The sequence below is a fragment of the Pteropus medius genome, unplaced genomic scaffold (genome assembly GCF_902729225.1).
Source record: "Pteropus medius unplaced genomic scaffold, Ma_sr-lr_union100, whole genome shotgun sequence".
NCBI lineage: Eukaryota > Metazoa > Chordata > Mammalia > Chiroptera > Pteropodidae > Pteropus > Pteropus medius.
The window spans coordinates 11,290,922-11,314,841 of NW_024342473.1; the positions used below are offsets into that span (position 1 = coordinate 11,290,922).

Sequence of the window (23,920 nt, forward strand, 5' to 3'; positions counted from 1 at the left end):
TAAGTAAAATAAGATCACTTAAACAGTTTTTTAAAAAGAGCATTACATTATAATCTGTTCTGATACACCTCCTAGCAAACAAAGCAAACTAACTCCTTCCATTCCTTTTATTCCTAATAGTAGAAGAAATGTTGCCCTTTTTTTGGCTCCAAATTGGAATCTAAAATCAGTAATGTATTCTAGGATCATTCATTTATCAGGTTGAGAGAGTTTTTTGTCATCTTTGAACTGTAGCTCTTCTTCAAATTTAATTTTTTTCCCTCTGTTACTCCTCCTAGAATGACTTCAGTATCATTCATTTATCAGGTTTAGAGAGTTTTTTATCATCTTTGGACTGTAGCTCTTCTTCAAATCTCATTTTGTTTTCCTCTGTTACTCCTAGAATGACTTCAATATCATTAATGGTGGCCTGTAAATGAACAATAAAAATAATATTCATTACTTAAATACCTCTTATAACCCTTCTTCCCAACCCCCCAAGCATTTGTCCCTTTTTGGTGTTAAGTATGGTATAGACCTCTTCTACTCAATGTGCTCCACCAACCAACATCCATCTACAAATTGTTGGTTATCGGTCTTGATGAAATGAGTACAGAAACTGAGAGTAAGAACTTGGAAACATTTATAGAAATTTTGATGTCTACTAAATGTAATAATGAAAAAAATGGGCTTCTATTTTATACCAATCTTTGATTTTTTTCTTTCATTTTTCTAGTAATTCATTTTTGTTGTATTTTACAAAAATGTTGATCTATGATAGGTCATAAAAAATAAAACAAATAGGTCCTTCACGACAGATAATTTAAGAAGCATTGGTCTAGTCACCCTAAAATAATGACTAGTAGGATGATGGGGGTATTTGTTTCTATTAGTTTTTAGGAAGAAAAATGGCACCTTTCCATTTTATTTTATTTAGCTACTTTTTATTGAGGTAGAATTTACATACCATAAAATCCACCCCTATAAAGGGTACAATTCAGTGGTTTTTAGTATATTCACGAGCAACCATCACTACTATGTAATTCCAAAACATTTTTATCTCTCCAAATAAAAACTCTATACACATTAGCAGCCATTCCCCATTTTTCCCTCCCCCAGCTCCTTAGCAACCACTAATCTACTATCTGTCTCTATGGATTTGCCTACTCTGGATATTTCATACAAATGGAATCATACAATATGTGGCCTTTTGTGTCTGGCTTCTTTCACTTAGTATATTGCTTTCAAGATTCATTAATGTTGTAGCATGGGTCAGAACCTCATTTCTTTTCAATGGCTGAATCACATTCCTTGTCTCTACTATTTATTTTTGCTTTGGTTGCTTGCGCTGTAGGTATCATATTTAAGAAACTATTGCTAACCACAAGGTCATGAAGATTTATAACTACATATTCATAGTGTGGAATATTACCCATGTAATATCATGAAATTCACCCATTTATCAGTTAATGGACATTTGGGTTTCTACCTTTTGGGTATTATGAATAACACTTCAATGAACATTAATGTACAAGTTTTTGTGTGAACATATATTTTCAGTACTCTTGGATATATACCTAGGTATGGGATTTCTGGGTCACATGGTAATTTTATGTTAACTTTTTGAGGAACTGTAAAACTGTACACAGCAGTGACATCATTTTACATTCCTATTAGCAACATAGGAGTGTTCCAGTTTCTCCATATCCTTGTCAACAGTTGTTATTGTCTGTCTTTTTTTTATTGTATCCATCTTAGGTGTGAAACAGTATCTTATTATGGTTTTAGTTGGCATTTTCCTAACGGCTAATGATGTTGAGTATTTCTTCATGTGCTTGTTGGCCATTTGTATATCTTCTTTGAAGAAATGTTTATCCAAATCCTTTGCTCACTTTTAAATTGGGTTATTTATCTTCCTATAGTTGAGTTGTAAGTGTAATTTATGTCTCATTCTGTAAGTTTTCTCTTTTTTGCTTTCTTGATAATGTCCTTTGATACACAAGTTTTTAATTTGATCAAGTCCAACTTACTATTTTTACTTTGGTTGCTTGCACTTAAAGCAGGGGTCCCCAGCCCCTAGACCTCAGACTGGTACATGTCCATGGCCTGTTAGGAACCAGGCTGCACAGCAGGAGGTGAGCGGCAAGTGAGCAAGTGAAGCTTCATTTGTATTTGCAGCCACTCCTCATCACTCGCTTCAGCTCCACCTCAGATCATCAGGCATTAGATTCTCATAGGAGCACTGGTCCCTGGTGCCTAAAAGGTTGAGGACTGCTGACTTAAGATATCATATTTAAGAAACTCTTGTTAAGCATAAGGTCATGAAGATTTATACCTATGTTTTCTTCTAAGAATTTTATAGTTTTGCTACTTACATTTAGGTGTTTGACTTAATTTTTTACATGCTGTGTAATAGAGGTTAAACTTCCTATAGCTGGATATCCATTTACCTCAGCACTATTTGTTGAAAAGATTATTCTTTTCCCATTGAATTGTTTCGACACCCTTGTTGAAAATCAATTGACTATAAATGTATGGGTTTATTTTGGACTCTCAATTCTCTTTCCTTGATCTATATCTCTCTTCTTATGCTAGTACTGCCCTGTGTTGATTACTATAGCTTTGTAAGTTCTAAAATCAAGAAGTTTGAGTCCACTACCTTTGTTCTTTTTTTCAAGATTATTTTGACTATTCTGTGTTGCTTCATTTCTCCATGAATGCCAAGATTATATTGTACATTTCTGCAATGAAGCCAGCTGGGATTTTGATAGGAATTGCATTAAATCTGTAGATCAATTTAAGAAGTATTGCCATCTTAACAATATTAAGTCTTCCACTTTATAAACACAGAATATCTTTCCATTTATTTAGGTCTTTCTTTTATAATGTTTTGTAGTTTTCAGTGGACAAATCTTGTATTTCTTCTGTTAAATTTATTCCTAAGTATTTTATTCTTGTTGATGCTATTGTAAATGGATTAAATATTTTTTAATTTTTGGATTGTTCATTGCTAATGTATAGAAATACAACAGATTTTTGTATATTGATCTTGAGTCCTGCAACTTCGCTAATCTTATTAGATCTAATAGATTGTTTCTGGGTTCTTTAGGATTTTCCATGTATAAGATTATGTCATCTGTGAATAGAGATAGTTTTATTTCTTTCTTTCCAATCTGAATTGGATGTCTTTTATTTTTTTCTTGCCTAACTGTCCTGGCTAGAACCTCCAGTACAGTGATGAATAGAAGCGGTGAGAGTAGACATCTTGTCTTGCTCCTTATCTGAGGGAGAAAGCTTTCATTTCAGTCTTTCACCATTAAATATGATTTCAGCTTTGGGTTTTTTTTTTCCTAGATGTTCTTAGCAGGCATGAGGAAGTTATTTTTTATTGTTAATTTGTTTGAGCATTTTCTTTTTTTCAAGAAAGGGTGTTAGATTTTATTAAATTCTTTTCCTGCATTATCTTCCATTTTTATTCAGCCTTTACTTTGCTGATAAATCCTTGTTGATAAACTGAAATGAAAATGCTTATTAAAATATCACAAGGATAGTAAACAGAAAATACTATCCAAAATGAATCTATTCCACTTTTCAAGTTTTTATTATTCTCATTTTGTTGAGATTTAATGTTTTTACCTTTAGCAAGAGTAAAAATATCAAGATAGCAATGATTAAACTGAGAAGGCTAGAAACCATGAAATATTTAAATTCTACTTAAGAACATCAGACTTCCGATAATTTTGAAAATCAGACAAACAGCAGAGAAATGGCCTTCATTTTGTCAATGGCAGTTGGCTCTGCCAACCTCCATTCCAAGCTTGGAGTCTACTAAATATGTGTGGTTTTGGGAGCTAAACCAGCTGTCATAGTCTACCCAGGCTGCTGTAACAAAATGCCATAGACCGAGTGGCTTAAACTACAAAAATTTATTTCTCATGGTTCTGGAGGCTGGCAAGTCCAAGGTCAAGGTGCTAGCCAATTTATTTCTTGGTGAGAGCTCTCTTTCTGGCTCGCAGACAACCATGTTTTTGCTGTATCCTCACATGGTGGGGGGTATGTTGAAGAGAGAGAAAAACGAGGAGGAGGAGGAGGAGGAGGAGGAGGAGGAGGAGGAAAAGGAGGAGGAGGGGAAGAAGAAGCTTTCTGGTCTCTTATAAGGCCACTAATGCCATCTTGCAGATCCTACCTGATGACCTCATTTACACATAACTACCTCTCAAAGGCCCCATCTCTATATACTGTACATTGGGGCTTAAGGTTTCAGCAGGTGAACTTTGGGAGGATACAGTTAAGGCCATTGCACCATCTGATTATGATTATTAGCTGTATTTTGACAGACTAAACTGATCACATGCATACAGGCTCAGAATTTTGTACATAGCAGTAACAGATGAAATAATGCTAGCTGGTAGGAACTTATAAATGATGAACATAGATCCTTTAAGAACAGTGAAAGCTGATGTAACACTGGACCTATTTTTTACTGAATCTTCTCAATCATGTTGTGGGAAAAGCAATGATCAATCTTGTGATTCATAAAAATCATATTGAAGAATAAAGCATTATTATAATTATTACTGTTACTAGAGGGACCAGGCCCTAGCTCAAAGAAAAAAAAATGTATTAAAAAATTTTATTTTTATCAAGCTTTTGTTGGGCTTTCCATTTAAGAGAAAAATGATGTGTGGTTTCCAATTGAGTCCTTTGAGTTACTTGACCCATTCAAACTTGATGAAGGCCCAGCCTGGAAATCAGATACAAACCTTAGTGATCAATACCGAGTATTCATCTCTGTTCAGGTGGTATTTTAAAAACTCGTGGATAGATCTTGTTCCTGTTTTTTAGAGTTTGGAGATGTCTAGTCAATTAACACATGACTGGATTTCCTGAACCAACATCTTTAGAGGCCGTTTGGAAGCTTCAAAGGTTAGTGATAAAACATCTGCCCCACTTTGGAGAAACAGGGTGGAGTAGACAGCTCAAGTATGTGCTGAGGCTTTCTTCTGCTTCTGTCTAAACTCATTGTCCTCCCTGGTCTCAGAACTTCTCTGACTCTAGAAACTTTGGCCTGCCAGGGATTCCTAGGCAGACATTGAAATATAGGTAAATTATATTCAGGATTTTTGGTTGTGACAGTCTATTTTGGCTCTATTGTGATGTTTTGGCTTCACCTCCAACATCTGAAAGCCCCGTTGTGTTGTAAGCCTGGGTTTGAAAATGGTAGCAAGTTGAAACAAGTCTACTATATTTCAAAGAAAAAGTTTCAAACTATTAAATTTAACTAACGGGTTCAGTGGGAACCTTACAATAGTGACCCTGCATATTGTAAAAATGTACTGCTTACAATAAAAAAAAAAAAGGTTTAGCACTTGTTTACAATACAGCGTGAGGTATTTTCAGCCCTTGTATAGAAATTAACCAGGATCGTTAGTTAATTAACACCTCACCTTAAAATTGGTCTCGCCTTGCATATTAGGTGCTGATATTTCTTGATGGATGATGAAGAGATTGCGAGCAAAGGTCATGAGGACCCCCTGGAGATCCTCACCGATTGTTCTGTTAATGATATCCAAACAAATGAGTTTACCAATGATTCCCCTCACATGCTTAAAAACAATCACCCTCTCATTTGTGCCTGTCTGGTGACGGAATTTAATGAGTATTTCCAATCTCACAAGGTGGCAATCTTCAGGGAGATATGAACGATGAGGCTCCGTTTTAACTTGTCAACAAAAAGGATTTGTGTAATAAATATTTTTTTATTAATCAACTTAGCAGAATATAGGAATAGGTTCAGTCATCCCTAGCAAAGGCTACCCCTGAGCTAGGACAGTAAGTAGTATTAGCTTATTTTAAAAACTGTTTAAGCTAAAGAGAATTGTCGCTAAGTGTAATTTATGCCTAACAATTTCCTTATCTAAAGAGACATTTTGCATCTTAGTATTATTTTCTATTTCACGTATACAAGTGATGCCTGTTACTTATAAATGAGCCCCATCCACGTTCAGAGGAGAATGTGGCTCCATTCATGGACCGTCATCTTTATAAAGCTGAACACACACTTTCAGAAGATTTCAGATGATTTATTTGCAAACTCTCCTATAGAATTGTACTATGGTCAGTGAACATTCTCAAACGACTAGATCATTGTAAGTTTAAGTTAGAAACAAAACTCCAGGGCATTTTTTTTTTTTTTTAGCTATTTTTAGATCTTTCTTTATCAAAGGAAAATAATAGATTAAATGAATGGATTCATTTTTAAAAAATTGTTCTGTCCTGAGGGGTGAACCTAAAGAGGTAGCTGGACTGTAAGGCAGCTGCGAAAAACTTTGGGTTTACTTCTTTCCTAGTTGTTACCTGTAAAATAAGTCACCTTAAGAGTCTAAGGCTTAGATCTTTTGAAATGGTTGCCTTCCAGACTGATTGGGCTTTCCCTTGGGTCAGAGCGTGAGTAGAAAGCTTCCCTGGCCCTAAGGCAGGAGTTCAGGGCTCTTTGTACTGACACTAACTTGTGTGACTTTGGGGGAAGTTACTTAACCTCTCTGGGTCTTCATTTCTTTGTCTCTGAAATGAAGGAATTGGACTAGATTGGTGCTTCCAAACTTTCTGAGTTACATTCCCCAAGTCCAAGGACTGCCTACCCACACTCCTTGTAGCTATTGAATATTAGTATCTCTTCTTTTAAGAGAATAAATAACAGCCAAAGTTAACTTCAGAGTCAATAATTTAAAAATGAGATTTGCATTTTATTGCCACAGGGTCAGAATATATCAGCCCCTGGATGCTTCTAAAACAGCAGACTCCTGGGCTCTACCCTAAATCAACAAAATCCGAATCTTTGGATTTGGGATTCAGGAATGTGTAGTTTCATCAAGTCCCACTCCAAAGTGATTCATTCTTGTATATACTAAAGATTGAGACCCATAAATTATAGGTGTGTGTGCACGTGTATGCATGTGTGTGTGTGTGATGCAGGGGTCCGTCCACACATGCATTCATGCCCCTCTCATCATCCATTCTCAGCCTGCTGGGGTTCATGGTTCCCAGGTTGAGAACCAAGAGGTTGGATAGACTTTAAGTCCCTTTCCTTATTAATTAATTAATTTCCAGAATTTCCTTCACTTTCCTTTCCCTTAAATTCTCCTCAAATTCCACTATTCTAAGAAATATCCCATTATAAATGGAGCTGGTATGAAGTTATCCTGGCAAAGCTAAACCACGAAATTCTGTTCTGTAAGGTCATCCTGTCCTGAAGCTCTCACCTTTCCTAAAAAGGTGGCCAACTAATATTCTTTGCCCAACGTGACCTGATTGCAGTACAGCCAAACAAAGCCAGTCATTTCATGAAAAGCATCTCCTTCAAGCTCCAGAGAAAACTAAGCAAGGTAAAGAAAAAAAAAAAGCTTATATCCAATCATCTTTTCTTTTTCAATATGAGTTCTAGAAAATAAAGACTGTCTCCTGGCCATTGCTTATTAAATTATCTATTCTCAACCTCCACATCCACGCCTTAGTGCAATTCCTGATATACTGGCTGTGATTCTACCCTCTTATCTTATATCAAGAAAACACAATGAGATGCAAGTGAGAATTTCAGGGATAACCTTGAATCTTATCTAATATTCAGAAAAAGTAAATTAGCAAACTTGATACAAACTTGTACAAATAGTGATGTACTTTACAATAGGCCGAGAATCTTTATATTCCATAAAAGGGCTCCCTATACAAGGGGCCACACAATATAGTCATTGTGCTATAGTGAAAAGAACACTAGATTCAAGATCAGGAGACATAACCTACTGTGTGATCCCGGCAATTACCTCCCCTCTCTAAGTCTCAGTTTCCCTTCTATACTCTGAGGGTCAGTTGAGCCCCACAATCCTTCCTTGCTTTAATGTTCTCTGGTTCTATAACTGCAGTAAGAGATGAGAACAGGATGGGACAGAAAACAGTAGACAGAGCTCTAGAGAGTCTTCCAAGAGGCCCCTGTAAACAATGCCTTCTCCGTAGAATGTGTGAACAGCAATAACCATCTAGAAGGTACACCAATAGGACTATTTCCACCACCAAAGCTAGTCTGTAGGCCAAGGTATCCTTGCCTAAAATCTCAGGTGCAGGTGTAGGGACAGCTGGGAAAGTTCCTCTTTGTCTAATTATTCATTCTGTAGGTTTCAGCATCAAGTCAATCTCGCTGCTCAGTTTGATGATTGGGAGTTTCTTTTTTTTGATAAAACCAGTCTCCTTCTGTCTCCCAAATTCTGTGATGATTTTCCGCTTGCCTGGTTCCTCTGTGCCCTAGTACCCACCTGGATAAAGCTTCCAGGGGCCCATACTTCAGGAACTCTGCCTCTACCCTATTAATGCTATTCTTGTCTCATCCCTTCAATTCTAGGACATAGGTCCTGCTCCTGAATTTCGGCTTCTGTTGAACTTTGTAACCTGCTGAAGGTCTTACTTCATGCCATCCTCTTGTCATCCTGGGTCTCTAAAAGCAGCCTCCCCTTTGAGCTCTTATGGTCGTGTGCCCTCCACCATGCTCTCAGGTTGTTTTTTCACTCTTTGTAGTTGGAATTTTCCTGATGCTGTAGCCTTCTTGCTTCTTGGGATGACCTCCAGGCACCTAAACCTCCTTGTTTTTCCTTGCCTGGCTGCTCTTCTCCCCTCCTGAAGGGCACTCACCCTTCCCAGCCTCAAACCCTGTGTATGAGGGTTTTTCTAGTTTCAGTACCAGCCCATCCTGTCCTTTGCTGTCTACCTTTATTGCCAGCCAATGCCCGGTAAGGCAGAGTTTATATCTCTTTTCCAATTTCTAGTTCTTGTACTTAACTAACCATTGTCTGAATTCCTGGGATTACAAATGTACTTGGACCTTGAACCTTGTCTGCTTAATTGGAATCATAATTCTGGAAAATACAAATTTCTTATTCCCCAGCTTGCCAACTTCTAATCCAGTTGATTGCTTGGTTCTCCCAGTCCTAATAACTTCCTGGTAGCCTCTGTTCTGCCACAGCTCTGGCATCAACGTGACAAGTTTTGAGGGCGTGGCATAGGAAATATTTCATCTCTGGTGTTCTGGTTACCGGTAGGCTGCCACTCTTCTTTCCTGGCTTATCAGCAGTTGATATGCTGCACCATATTTACTTGTTTACTGATTTACTGAGTGTCCTTCCCACTACCATTTCAGCGTCATGAGGGCAAGGACTTGTCTTTTGGTTCACTGCTACATGCCCAACACCTAGAACTGTGCCTGGCACAGTTGGCTAAATGCTTTTGAACTTTCTCATAGGTAAGGATAGGGCAGGGAGCAAGCTGAAGGATGGAACATCACTGGGAAGCAAAGGGCAGCTCCTTCCTTGCACATGGCTTCATTATCATTCTGGACGTGAATATCTGGGTGGATAAGATGAATGCGTGCTTGTTGTAATATTGTGGATTGAGGTCTCATTTCTGTTGCTATGGCACTATAACAAAAAGGTGGAGAAGAGAGCCTAAAATGAATAGGGAAGGGGCTCTTTTAGTGTGACCCAGTAAGTTTTGCATGTTTGTGGGGACTTTGGGGAAAGGTTGAGACTGGAGGGGAGAACTCAGCCAGCCAGCCTCTCCTCCTCCCAGGTGATCAGAAGCATGTAAGATGGTAAGCGCTAGATTAAATGTAGCCACATTCTAGCTCCGAAGGGGGAAGAAACCAAAGCATCTCATAAATTCAGAGGAATCGATGAGGATGAATATCACTGCACTGATAATGGCCTGTTATAACTGAGAATGCTTCGGTAAAATAAAGGGCCGTACTTTGGATAGGGTGTTGAGACCTGTCCTGTGCTCATCTTTGCCTGTTTTTGTGTGTATCTCTTGAGACCAGAGCCTAGATGACTGAGCACCTGGGGGAAAACTGAGGCTGTTCGCAAACATTAATGCTTAGTAGAGGAATTGGTACTTAAGTTTTTTGAGACCAAATCTGTGTGTGTGTGTGTGTGTTTCAATATGAAGCCATGATAGCTATGCTGCTGTAGATGTTATAAGAAAGAGAAATATGGGGCAGAAACAGTGTCCCAATAAATTAGGATAACTTAAAGGCACCAAATAACTGTTTTCCAAGATATGGAATGAGACACAATTCAATGTTGTGGCTCTGAAGTTCTGAGTCCTAGATGAAGAGACAACCTAGCTAGCTCTCCAAGATACCCTGGAGAGAAATTTGCAGGAAATAGAAAAGTATAGAGATGCCTCCTGGGTGCTACCAGCAGGACTCTTCTTAGCAGACATGTATCTTGAGAAGACTGCATCAGGGCTGAAACTAGATCTGAGCAGGGGCTGCAAGCCCTGTCTTTTTGGGGGAGTATCTTGCCAAAGTCACCAGAACTCTTTTCTAAGCATGTCATGCCAGCATGACAACTGCCCTTCCACAATCACGGCATCTGAGCTGGTTCATCATCGGGTCAGATTTGTTGTGCGTTGTGCGGTGTGTGTGTGTGTGTGTGTGTGTGTGTGTGTTTGAGTGTAATACGTTATTGAAACTAGACTCTTACTCATCAATTTGGATAATTAATCAATTATATTTATGAACCCCCACTGACACATCTAAAGTCATTTTATGAAACATTCGAAGGTGTAAATAAAATAAGATAGACTTCCAATAAATCAGCATGCTGATTAAGATGTATGAGAAGCATCATTCTTAGTGGTTGTTATAGTCTATTTTCTTAGCTTATTACATCTCGTAGATACACTTCATACTCACAACATTCCCAACCTGTCTCTCTTCAGGTGTTCATATAATATAAAAACAGTTCCTTGTCTCTCCTATAAAATTTGAATGGAGAGAAAAGAAATAGTATATTATGTTAGAAACACAGTAAAAAAACCTGCTGCACTAAAATCACTGACTGATTTGAATTGAAATCTAGAGCTACCTGTAAATATTGTGAGAAGCACATTTAGAAAGGCTATTTCCAGAAAATGGAGTAGATACATTATAGTATAGTGTTGTTTTTTTTTTAATTGAGATGTCATTTACATATAACATTTTGTAAATTTAAGATATACAACATGTTAATTTGATATATCTGTATATTGTAATATGATTACCACTGTGGCTTTAGCTATGAACTGTATCACATCACATAATTATTCCTTTTTTCGTGGTGAGAACGTTTAAGATCTAGTCTTTCAGCAATTTCGAAGTATCTAATACAGCGTTGTTGACTATAATCACTATGCTGTGCATTAGACCTCCAGAACTTATTCATCTTCTAGTTGCAAGTTTGTACCCTTTAACAATGTATCTCCAATTCTCACTTCCCCCTCCCTATTTGTAACCATCGTGTTACTCTCTGTTTCTCTGGGTTTGGCTTTTTAGATTCCACATTTGAGTGATATTATACAATATCTGTCTTTGTCTGGCTTATTTCATTTAGCATAATGTGCTCAAGGTCCATACATGTTGTCACAAATAGCAGCATTTCCTTCTTTCTCATGGCTGAATAATATTCCTCTGTGTGTGTGTGTGTGTGTGTGTGTGTGTGTGTGTGTGTGTGTGTATCCCGTCTTCTTTATCCATTTATCCATTGATAGACACCGAGGTTGTTTCCTATCTTGGGTATTTTGAATAACGCTGCAGTGAACATGGGGGTACAGATATCTCTTCGAGATGGCGATTTTATTTCCTTCGGAAATACATGCAGAAATGGAATTGCTGGATCATATGGTATTTGTATTTTTAATTTTTGAAGAACCTCCATACTGTTTTACCATAGTGGCTGAACCAACTTCCATTCTCACCAGCAGAACACTAGTTTCCCTTTTCACCACATCCTCGCCAACACTTCTTATCCTTTTTCTAAGATAAGGTGTTTTTGAAGTCGGATCCTCAGAATACCCACATCAGGATCATCTAGTGTGCTTGTTTAAAAGGCATTTTCATGGGCATCATCCAAGCTCAGGATCGTTGGGAGGGAATCTGCCTTTTATCTTACTTCCTAGGTGATTGTTATGCACATCAAAAGTTGAAAACCACTGTTCTAAGAGCAATTTGTTGTGTGGAAAATAATTTGTGCTTCAATGGAAAATTGTGTATTGTCTATGGTGCACCCTATTTCCTTGATTCTATGGGAGATATTTTACGACTCTGTAAATTCTTGACTGAGAGACAAGCAAATTCTGTCCACTGTGGTAGAGATTCAGTTGATTTCCTCTCCTGCTCTCCTGTGGGAAAATCAGTTTTGTATCTATTTACATATTCATTTCAATATTCCTGATCTTTAAAGATGTCTGGGTTTGTTTTGGATTTTTTTTTTTGTAGTGCTTCTAACATTGACCTAACTCTTCTCTGTTAAGTAAAATCTTTATCGCATGTTTAATTTTGTTTCTGTATGAGAGGCATGCTTTTATTCTTGTTTGAAACTTTTTTTTTTTGACAATTTTCTCCAAGTAAATAAGAGTTAACACTGGAGTTGTCCAATAGTGGAAGTGGCTTCCCTGTGAAATGGGAACTTCCCATCTCTGGAAGTACAAAAAACAATATGACATTTGGGGAGATTTGGTAAAAGATATCACATGCCAGAATTATGATTGACCACTGACTCCCCATTTTATCAGGAAATTTGGGCATTATGATTTTGATGTGCAGCCATCACTGAGCACAATGGCTCAGTGATGGCTGCACATTAAAATCATCTGAGTCATTTAGAATACATATGCCTGAACCCTACCTCCAGAAATACTGATTTCGTTGGTTTGGAGTAGGCCCTCGGTACAGTGCCATGCTTAGCCATATTGGAATCTGAGGCAAAGGAAAAAATTAGTATGTTTTTATATAAATTTTAATATTTTGTTTATCGTGGATTTTTGCATTAATTTTTATTTTCAATATTGCATTTTAGTATTATTTGTCTTTGTTACTGAGGGGGGGTGTGTGTGTTCTCCCTTAAATTTTGTGCTCTGGGTAAGTGCCTCACTTGCCTCACCCTAATCCCAGCCCTACCTGGGTGGGCATCGACACTTTGTAAAGCTCTTCACTCAGCCAGTGTTGAGAACCACTGACCAGTTGATCTATAAGGTGTTTTACATTCTTTACTGTGCTGTCCAATATGATAGCCTGGCCACATGGGGCTACTGAGAACTTGAAATATTAGTAGTCAAAACTGAGATGTGCTGTAGCTTTCAAAGACAGTACAAAAAAGTATATGACCTCAATAATTTTTATACTAATTACATGTTGAAGTGATAATATTAGTTTTTTGTTTGGGGAGCATCCTTTCCTTGACACTAATTTATGAATCAATCAGGTGGGCTAGGTTATGCCACAGTAATTTAAAAAAACAAACAATTCTTAGTTGTTTACAACAACAAAAGTGTGGTTCATGCTTATGCTCCATTTCCCACATGGGCTGACTTGGTTCTCTGGTCACTGTTGGTACACTCAGGGACCCGGGCTGAAGGAGGCTCCTCATTGTGCTTCCATGATTCCCAAGGCAGGAACAGGATATGGCAACTCATGGAGTGGCTCTTAAAGGCTTCTACATAGAAAGGATGTACTTCACTTCTGTTCATATTTCACTGGCCAAACCAAGGGACTCGGCCATGCCTGGCTTCAGAGAGAGGGCTGAGGAAGTATAATTTTGTTATGTGCCTGGAAGGAGGAGAATCAGAATCTTTTGAACAGCAGTAATGATTGCCACTATGGCAATATCCTGGCCTGAGGAAATACTAGCTGGTAGTTATGGAGCTATTTGGGACCATGGCACATTGCCTGTGTATGTGTGAGACCAGGTCACAGGCAGTAAACATGACACTTTCCTCCATATGGCTTTCATTGCAACTTCATTTCATTAGGAAATCAGTGGGGGTATTTTGTAGCATTACACAAATACCAGGAATGAGACCTACCAAGTTGGTTACAAACTCAGCAATGTTTCCTTCCAATATTCAGCAAGGAAAAATAAACACATAGGGCGATCTCATTTCCCTTTTTGTTTTTCCCTGAGATTTTGGACAAGAAACATTATTTGAAATTCTATGATAATAATGGGAAGAAAAACATAATTTCGAGAATAAGGACTTTTAAGGACTCTCTTTTTGGTAGCATTGGCAGTGATGTATTATTAACGGTGCTTCTTTTTCTGAAAAGAGCACCCATGTTAAATTTGATCAAGAGTGGGAGCAGGTAGCAGGGGTGACACTGATCTTTCTTTTAGGCCAGCATAACCCAAGGAGGCAATAAAAGTTTAGAGAAGTTATTTGTTAAACTAGCTTTGTTTTTTCTTTTGCAAGGTAGAGCTCATGGGGCTATGGAGAAATTTGTACCTCTTTAGCTGAGGAATACATAAGGGGTAACTAGATGAAATATTTTATTTGAAATGGTTCCCAGAATTCTTGGATTGGGTTGGTAATAATAATTTAGAATATAGATGGCCTTTAGTGGGGATAAAAAGCACATAGGGGAGAGCTTGGTGGAAGAGAAAGAATCATGTTTGATTTTATGGACAGTTATGGATTCAAATGTCAGTTACACAGAATGCCTGGCTGTGTGATCTTGGGAAAGTTCTTAAACAATTTAAGCCTAATTTCCTCAGTAAGATACGGTTGAAATAATAGCTTCTCATAGGAGAGATAAGAAGATTAAAGAGATAATGAAGTAACAGTGCTTTGCTCAGTGCCAGTAAATAACGGGTGCTCTGTAAATGCTGGTTCATCACTTGCCACTTTAAGATAGGTAATGAAGAGATCGAGTGGACAGTTCTGACCAGGGATGGACCCCAGGGTCCGAAAAGATGAGAACCTATCTCAGAAAAACCAGAGCAAAGTACTGGTGAAGAACTTCCAAATTTTCCAAGTAGTCACATGGTTTCTTTTTCTCACCTCAGATTTTTAAGACTCCATATTTTCTTCTTTCTTTCTTCTTGTACTTCAGTTTATTATTTGCTCTTTTTTTTTTCTCTCTCTCTCTCTCTCTGCTTATCTCCTCCTCCTCGGTTTTGAAATGGATTTTTCCAGTCTCTGGATTTCATCCTCTCTCTTTTCTTCTGTTATCTTTTTCTTCTTCATATCATTCTAGCACTCCATTGCCCCCAGTCCATATTTCTCTTTCTCTTCCGTTTCATCTCTCATCTTTGTCAGTTGTTCAGCTCAGGTGACCTGGAGGCAGAGTTGCATCTTCAGTGCCTCTCTGCCCCTTTCTGTAGTTCTCCTCATCCTCAGTGGAAGTGCTCCCTCTGCACCATTCACTGTTTCTCCTGGGCCATGGCCGTCTGTTTCCAGTACTAAAATTTGTTCTTAGACATGAATCTGATCAACTCAGAGTCACGAAGGTATAAATAACTTATGAAATTTGGTGCTTTACTTTTCCCAGGAGTAGTAGAACTTCAATCGAGTACAAAGCCTTTAGCCAAAGAAATAAATCTCTAATAATAATTTCAGGCAATAGAAAGTTATGGAGCCCATTTTCTTTTAGGCAGGAGACTTTCCCTGCCACATATGCCTATTCGCAGAGCTTGTTCTGCTTTGATATTTTAGAGGAAAATAAAATAAATAGATTCAGATAAAGCTAGAGTTAGATTTAGCCACCTTCTGGTACATGGAAGTGTTTTAGTCGGTTTGGGGCTAAAAACTACTTAATTCCAAAGGGATTGAGATGAGCAGATGCAACAATTAATTTCAGGTAAATCAGTTTAATCTGGCTTTTTTAATTCTTTCTATATTTTACCAATTTTATTGAATTTTGCGAGGGTATATGAGCTCCATTATACATGTTTACAAACAGCACGAACCAATCTAACCAAAGGGCATGATGAACCCTGACAGTACCCTCCAGTGTGGTGGGGATCGCCAAGTGTCAGTCAGGCCCTTCTATTCACTGCTGGCCTTGTGCCTAAGGCCTGTATGTTTTTCAAGGGCTTATAAAAAGATTTGACCCCTGAAAAGTTGTATTTGTTCTCAAGTACAAAAAATAAAAATTGATAAGTGTAAAACTGAATATTTGCAAATCAAAGCCCTTGATCAATAGGTTATTGCCCAATTCTTATGTCATTATCTATAAATTACACTAAATGTGAGAAATGAATATATTTTAACATGTTTGATGTAATGTGGATGGGTCTTCCAGAAGTAAGAATTCACGGGTCACTTAGGTCTTAGAATAGCCATCAGTGTCAGAGATTTGAAAATCTGAATCAAAGTACAAACACATGAAACTATTTCTCGGAGCAACATGAGTCTCTAGGCACAAAATGGAGGTTCTAGTTTAGGTAGGAGATATTATAGCCTACTTGCTCCTATCCAGCTACATTAGAGATGAAGCAGCTGGGCAGAAGCCATCAGTACCACTGGAAATAGACCAACAATGAGAGAAATAATTTTTAATCAAAACACCGTCTAGAAAGAAACCGCTATGCAAGGAGAAGGAAGCTATGGACTGAATTGCATGTCCCCCCAAATTCATGTGTTGAAGCCCTTCCCTGCCCCCTCCCCCCAATGTGACTATATTGGAAATAGGGCCTTTAAGGTGGTGATTACGGTTAAATGAGATCATAAGGTGGAGCCCTGTTCTGGTAGAACTGGTGTCCTTTTAAAAGAGGTTACAAAGACACCAGAGCTCGCTCTCTCTCTCTCTGCAATGTTAGGGCAACGAGAAGGCTGCCTTCTCCAAGCCAGGAAGAGAGTCCTCACTAGGAACTGAATTGGCCAGTACCTTCTCCTTGGACTTCCCAGCCTCCAGAATTGTGAGGAATAAATTTCTGTTGTTTAAGCCACCCAGTCTGTGATGTTTATTATGGCAGCTGGAGCAGACTAAGACAGAGGGTAGTCATGATAAGCAGCTTTGGGCAGGGTCAGGGAGCTAAGGGCATGCTTCAGGAATAAGAGAGGACCCCCCAAATTCCTTGTAAGTAAGGCTTTTGCTTTACCAAGGTGGGTGTGCAAGTTTGGGGACAGAGCTCAACTTTCGATGACAAAGTGCCACCCCCTATGGAGCTGCCTTTCTTCTCTTCCCCAAGCAGTGTTTCGCTTTCCTCTAAATACATGTCAAACTAATGTTTAAAGAATGTCTGTTTGAAGAGGCCCCAAACTGCTAGCTGCCTGAGGGCCCAGAGGCCTATATTGGTCCAGCCTTGGACAACTGTTACCCTTCATACCTCGATGTCATAGCCGATGCCATGGGCTTTACATATCTGGAGAAAAACATAGTGGAAAATCAGCGAGAGATTGTTATGTCTCAGCTGGGTGGTCATCACTGCATAGCGATCAGTTGCCTGCGACTGAAAAAGACCACAATTGAATGTAAAACTCTTTACAAAATATTTAAATAAACTTTTGACTTTAGAATAGTTGTAGATTAACAGAAAAGCTGCCAAGATAATACAATGAGTTCCTGTATCCGGTTCCCCTATTAACATCTTACGTTTATGTGGTACATTCGTCACAAATAGGGAACCAAATTACTACATTAACTTAAGTCTATACTATGTTTTAGTTTCATTAGTTTTCTCCTAAACCCACCCCCTGTCCTTTTTTTGTTCCAGGATCCCATCCAGGATACTGCATTATATTTAGTTGTAGGGTGTCCTTAGGCTCTTTTTTAGACTTTTTAGACTTTCCTTGTTTTTGACGATCTTGATAGTTTTAGGGAGTACTAATCAGTATTTTGTAAAACGTCCCTCAATTTGAGTTTGTCTAATTTAGTTTTTCTCATGATTAGACTGGAGTAATATATTTTTGAGAGGACAACATAGGTAAACCGCCATTTTAATCCCCTTATATCAAGGGTACATGTATCGACATGACTGACGAGGACAATCTTGATCTTCTGGTTAAGGCACTTTTGTGCCAGGTTTCTCCCCCTTTCTGTACTGTACTCTTTGGAAGCAAGTCACTAAGCATAGTCCAATTCCTTGAGAAGACCAATGTTAGAATTTTTATTCCAAATGCTTTCATAGTTTGGGAAACAGTTATTCTTTATCTTGCTTGTCTATCAGTGAGATATTGGATCCTGGCAGTTTTGCAAGATGTCTTTTGTGAGAAGTTATATTTGCCTTTGCCGATCAGCTAAGTTTGTCCTTGGATAAACTGGAACTTTGGAAAATGGCATATAGGGCCATGGACAACCTTGGGGCATAGAAAATGAAGGTGCCCGGCCCAGATTTTGAACTTTGGGAACCTCAGGTGCTGAGCAACCAGGTCACTGCCCTCATGCAGTGACTTGGATTAGGAGAAGGAAAAGAAAGTGCTGTTGGTCCTCAGTTGACTCCAAGGATCATAATAACTGACACTATCTACTGTGACACTTCAGGCTCTTTCTCCATTTCTTAGATCACACAGGGGAACTGGGGCTGACTCAGTGCCCAGTGGAGAATGAACATCCTATCTCTGTTTGCATCTCTCTCTCTCTCTCTCTCTCTCACACACACACACACTCAGATTTCATGTTTACTTTTTGTGATGTATTTTTCCCACATATATTGTCTTTTCCTTCAACATTTACATAAAACACTGTCTCTGATGGTCACATTATCAGTACTATTAAGTCTGCTCTTCCTGTGTGTAAGTAGCATCCACATCTATAAAACTATTAGGCTAATACATCTTGAGTTGAGCACCTCCATTAGTATTGTCCCATTTGTAGCCACTGGGAATTTTATTTTTACAAACGAAAACCTGTTTGAGCCTCATCTGCCTCACAACTATATTTTATTATCACCTGACCTATCACGAGTTGTTCACAACCCTAGTTGTCTCCCTCACACAACTGGGGATTTTCTGAGGGCAGATACTGTTTAGATTTCTGAATTCACAGGCTGCATGTGATACACATTAAAGGTGTTTAGTGTTTCTTGAGTGAAAGAAAGAATGGATACATAAACTAGAGTAAACGGATAGCACTTCTTTTTGACTTAAGAGACTCTTCAAAGGATATAATTCAGAGAACTTTCAGTTAATGAGTGCTTTGGGGCAGAAGCAGATAATTTATAAAGCACAGAAGACAGTCATGCTATCCCTAGAGAATGACAATTCAGGGCAATCACTCTGGGCCTTGACCCCAGAAGACATCCTTTGAAGGAGTGTAGCTCTGGTGGACTTTGCGGGAATCATTGGTGGGGTAATAAGAACCAGCTAAGAGAAGTTCTGGCTCAGCTTTTTAGTCATTCTGGAAGAGCGTGGTCAGCAGGTTGGTTTGCCCTGCCATGCCAGGCTGTGCCAGCTCCTGCCTTCACAATGAAGGCCCAGAAGCCTGAGCTTTTGTGTATGGAAGTGAACTGTAAATACTCTGGAATTCCATTGTGATTACTGAGCATGTAATTGCATGGTAATTACCATGAATTCACAAGATAATTCCAAGGTTATTTTGTCTTCTAAACTTGTCTTATGCTGCCATAGTATATAAACTAGCAAAGTCACAATCAGGCCCAGTCAGTGAGGGAGAGAGAGGTAGGCAGGCATCTCGTAGCAGGATCTAGCTCAATGCTTTGTATCTTGGCTCTAAGACATGCAGAAGAGCTCACTGACCAGTACTACAGGACAGCAAGTATGGAAACCTGAGGTTTCTTTCTCTCAAAAGACAGATTGCACTTTCTCCGCCTCCTGGACCTCAGCTTGTGATTCATAAAGAATCTGAAAGAAAAGCCAGGATATTTGATATATATCTCTAGGCTGTCTCTTTTCCATTTCCATCGCCATCTTAGTCCAGACCTTTACCACCTGGAGAGCTGCTCCTCTTTCCTACCTGAGAGGTGAAGATACCAGCAGAATTTTGTAGGAGAAGCAAAACCTGACTAGGCTGCTTGGTATATGTGTGATCTTGAATATGCCATTTAACTTCTCTGACTTCTCACAGTTAAATAAGCATCTAGCACAGTGCCTGGTACCTGATTAATGGTTGCTACTATTTTTCTTGCTGTTTCTTTCAAAAGAAGAAACAGGGCCTGGAGCATTTTGGACCTACACTAAATGTAATTTCCCAGGCTGTTCCTTCCCCCACCGGTCCCTGGGATTTTGAGCATCACCACGGATTAATTGTTTCCTGAACCCAGGTTGGTCAATGCTTAGAACTCTTCGGTGTCTCCTCCATGTCTTCAAGATGGAATCCACACAGCTGGCTTGCTCAGTTCCACTTCTCCTACTCGCCCTTCCCAGAGTCTCTGCCTTTGCCCAGCTGATTCATTGCTCTCTCCTAACAGACAACAGGCTCTCTTTGGTCTCTGTCCCTCCTGCGGGGGGATGTCTTCCTCTCCTCGCCACTCAGTGACTGGGCCAAGTTCTATGTTGTTAATAATGTGCACCCTGTCTCCACTAGTCCACAGTCATTTTTCCTAAGAACTCTAGCAGTAGGTTGCGGGACTATTGCTTAAATGGCACTTAAATGAGGCTTCGTGGTTTTCTCCTTGTGTATGTGCTGTCCTGTATTTCTTTTCAACTCCTCGAGGACAGGGACTTTGTCAGATATCTTTGTATCCCCGATGCTTGGTGAAATCCCTGGCATGTGTTATCTGCTTAATAATTGTGTAATTATGATACTAATAAGATGAACATACCGATACACCTACTTTTTTAGACTTAACCAACCCCGTGGTTTCTACGGGAAAAAGCTGTCAATAATCTATGGTTGTTTCTAATCCGGCCCAATAGCACAGGCAAAAATGTTGTCATGAGGATTAGATGAGGACGTAAAGACCTCGGAACAGTGTCTGGCGCACAGTAAGCATGCAAAAAATGTTAGTTCTTATTATCATTTGTTAATTAAAATAATTTCACAAATAAGAAAACTTATTTAAAATAAAAATCAACCAACCAACCAACCAATAAACCGTTTCATCAGAAAGAGACTTGAATCAGAAGACCTGGGCTTTGCTTAACTTTATGACCTTGGGCAGCTCATTTAACTGCATAGCCTCAGTTTCCTAATCTGTAAAATGGGTACGATAACCTCTGTCGTCTTAATTTCTTGAGGTTATCATGGGGATCAAATATTCTCATGTCTATTTAAAGTATAAAATGTCATACAGATAGAAAACATCGTTTTTAAAAGATTGACTTGTATAATCTAATCTACTATAATCTACTCTCTTCTGATCCTGCAAAGTCTATTTATGTTTGCCAAGGACATCAGAACCCAAATAGATTTTATAGCATCAGAAGACTCCTCCACAGCCATCTGGTCCATTCAGTGCTCACTGAGTCCTGGCCTAGCTTAGAGCAGATTTGAAGCCAGTGGATAATGGCATATGCCTGGAAACAACTTTATCACATAGGGAGATGAAGCCCCCTTTGGAACAAGAGCTTTGTCCATGACCTCAACCAGAGACTTCTCGGGGATGAGTTTAAGGTCTATTCTGGGGCTGAATCATATTATTGACTCTCAGCCAATGCAAGACAGATTGGATAGTACAATGATCAGACACAGGCTTTAAAGTATGACAGACTTGGGCTTAAATCCTGGCTTCCACACCTGTTTGCTGAATGACTTTCCGCAAGTATTTTTTTTTTCACATTTCTTAACCTGTATTCTTATCTTAAAACAAGCATAATAATTGCACCTGCCTAATATATTGAGTTGTATAAAGATTCATGTAAAGCACTTAGTGAAAGTACCTGGTATGGAGTCAAGGCTCGATACATTTTGGATATTGTTATCATGTTATTATATGCATTATAGTTATCCCCTGGTCTATCCATGCCCTTTAATAAACTTAGAGCTCTTTGCTATTCATCCGTATATCCTCTGGGCTTAATAGAGTGTCTGGCAGAAAGTAGTTATTGAGAAGACACACGCTGAGTTTGATTCTTGGTAAAAAGAATTAACCGATAGCTAAGATGATGGCTGATGAGGATTTGGGATGTGACCTGTCACAACAATATTGCTCCTTTCTAAAATATTCTGCAAGAAAAAGACCTTTGAATGGAAGACTGTGGTATGGAGGGATGGGCCCTTCCTGTGTTTCTTTACTGTACATCCCGCTCTCCCACCAGCACCCTCTGGACATAAGGCTTCTTGGGACAGGCTTGGCACAGAGCCCCATTCTACAGACCCCCTAAAATCGAATCCCTCAAGAGACCTTCAGGGGCTCATTTCACCCTTTCTTATTTTACAAATGAGGAAACTGGGGCAGAGAGAGGATCGGAATTCATGACCCCTGACTTCTAGACCAGTGCTCTTCACTCCAAATTCCCATTGGCCACGTTCGGAAGGTGTGGGAATTTCAGAGGTTAGTCTTTTCTAGTAAAACAAGGAGGAAAAAATAGGAGACAAAATATTATCAGTAGAAGTCTAGTTTTATTAAACTACCTTTCTAAATCACAATCTAACAAGAATGCTTCGAGCCAAATAAAGGAAGCTCAAAATACTCCTTTTCACTGGAGAATATAATTCTGCTTCAGCCACGATTTAAATTGATTTAGTTCTGAGCACCAGCACTTGAAGTGTGGAGTATATTCTATTTTCGCCATGATACTTGTTTTGACAGTGATGCATTTCAGTTGACATAGTTGAAATCCTTATGTAATAAATCTCTGCCTGAAAATTAATCATGTTTATAATATTCTGAGAATTAATAACACCCATTGCTCAAATCATTAACTTAAAAAAGAAGCTTCCAAAATCTGTTCTCGGCAGTAAGGGACCACAAATAAATGAATGTTTGATAAAATAATCCAAGTAGCAGTTTAACAAGCGTAAACTTGAATGTGGTTGCAATAATACAGAACTATTGTTTAAGGGTTGGCAGAGGCTGATGAGGTTCTTATTTCAGTTACGAAGCAGGCATCCACATGCATAATGAACTGCTCTCTGAATTATTAATGTGTTGCTTATTTAGCCTCATCTGTCTAGAAGATAATGTATCCTAACTCTAATGAGTGATTGGTTTTGTACATAATTACAGTAGCAGCAGTAGCGGGGGAAATGTGTGCCTTCAAAGAAGGAGTTCTAAAAATAAAGTCATCACATAAACTTCGTTGTTGTTGCATTCTATCAAAATCAAACCCGAAGCATTTGAGAATTCATAATAAATTACAGGAGACAGAATCATTATTAACATCATAATTTAACACAAAAGGTTTTACTTAATCATTCATTACAGATCATGTGCTGTTAAAAATGCTTATAAATGACTTGGGTTGTTTTAAGATGTTTGCAAAGATGGTCCCTTTTGACCACTCACCAACTGTGGTGCGGAGGGGCCACAAAGAGAGAGGAGGAGGAGTAAGAATGGATTAAAAAGGGTAACGATTTATGTCCATTCTGACAGGACGTTATTTAAAAGTTCAAAAGTTGTTAGGTGACTCCTTTTCACTTCTAAAACATGTATGTCTGGACCTCATCCAATCTTGTTTTTGCCTTCGAGTGGTTGTGGAGGACACTGGACCAGATACCTGGTCAAAATGGGTCTAAGTGACAGTTCCTTGCCACCTGTTTCTGACACAGGACAACAGCTCTTCTTAGAGTCCAGAAAAACATTTGCTTTTCCCCTGCATAGCATATTATTTAAAGGAATAGGCCCAAACGAAGTATTGTACAGGCGTTAGTTCTGGATGCGCCCTCATTACCATTGTAGTTTCATCTGTGAAGTTCCTTTTTCTTCAGTCTTCAAAGGGGGCTGTCAGCTGACTGATTGTAAACCTGAGGGCACCACAGTCCTTTCACACTCGTTCAGGAAGCTTCAATTTGGTTGTAAATTGTACTGTGTTTGCAAGTGTGTGTGCTTGTTTTCAAAATCGCCTGTCACATGTGTACACATGCATGGGAGCACGTGCATTCACACACACACAGTGGCACCAGGGTGAGAACATCCATTTATCTTTCTAAAACCAAAAGTACTTTCAATTTATCCCTACATCAGAAAACCTGCATAGCTTTTCTTCGGTGATTGTAGAGACATTTGAATTATTGAAGATCATAATGCTTCCCTCTTGAGTGCAGGCAATTCCTAAAAGTGTTTAAGACTCTTGATCACAGGAG

At 38.8% G+C, this 23,920-nt stretch overlaps 1 protein-coding gene across 3 annotated transcripts in view; it reads right to left on the reverse strand.

Moving 5' to 3' along the window:
* Positions 1-295: 295 nt before the first annotated feature.
* The window catches only part of IQCH (IQ motif containing H), a 172,258-nt gene continuing 148,633 nt past the window's right edge, over positions 296-23,920 (reverse strand). For 2 of the 3 annotated variants that reach the window (XM_039865224.1, XM_039865223.1), the window contains 4 exons: positions 17,106-17,228; positions 10,718-10,779; positions 5,427-5,535; positions 296-409 (listed from right to left, as the gene is read on the reverse strand). In XM_039865224.1, the coding sequence (XP_039721158.1) occupies positions 296-409; positions 5,427-5,535; positions 10,718-10,779; positions 17,106-17,228 (408 nt within the window). The remainder of the gene's footprint in view (positions 410-5,426; positions 5,536-10,717; positions 10,780-17,105; positions 17,229-23,920) is intronic. The other variant, XM_039865225.1, reaches the window with a different exon arrangement.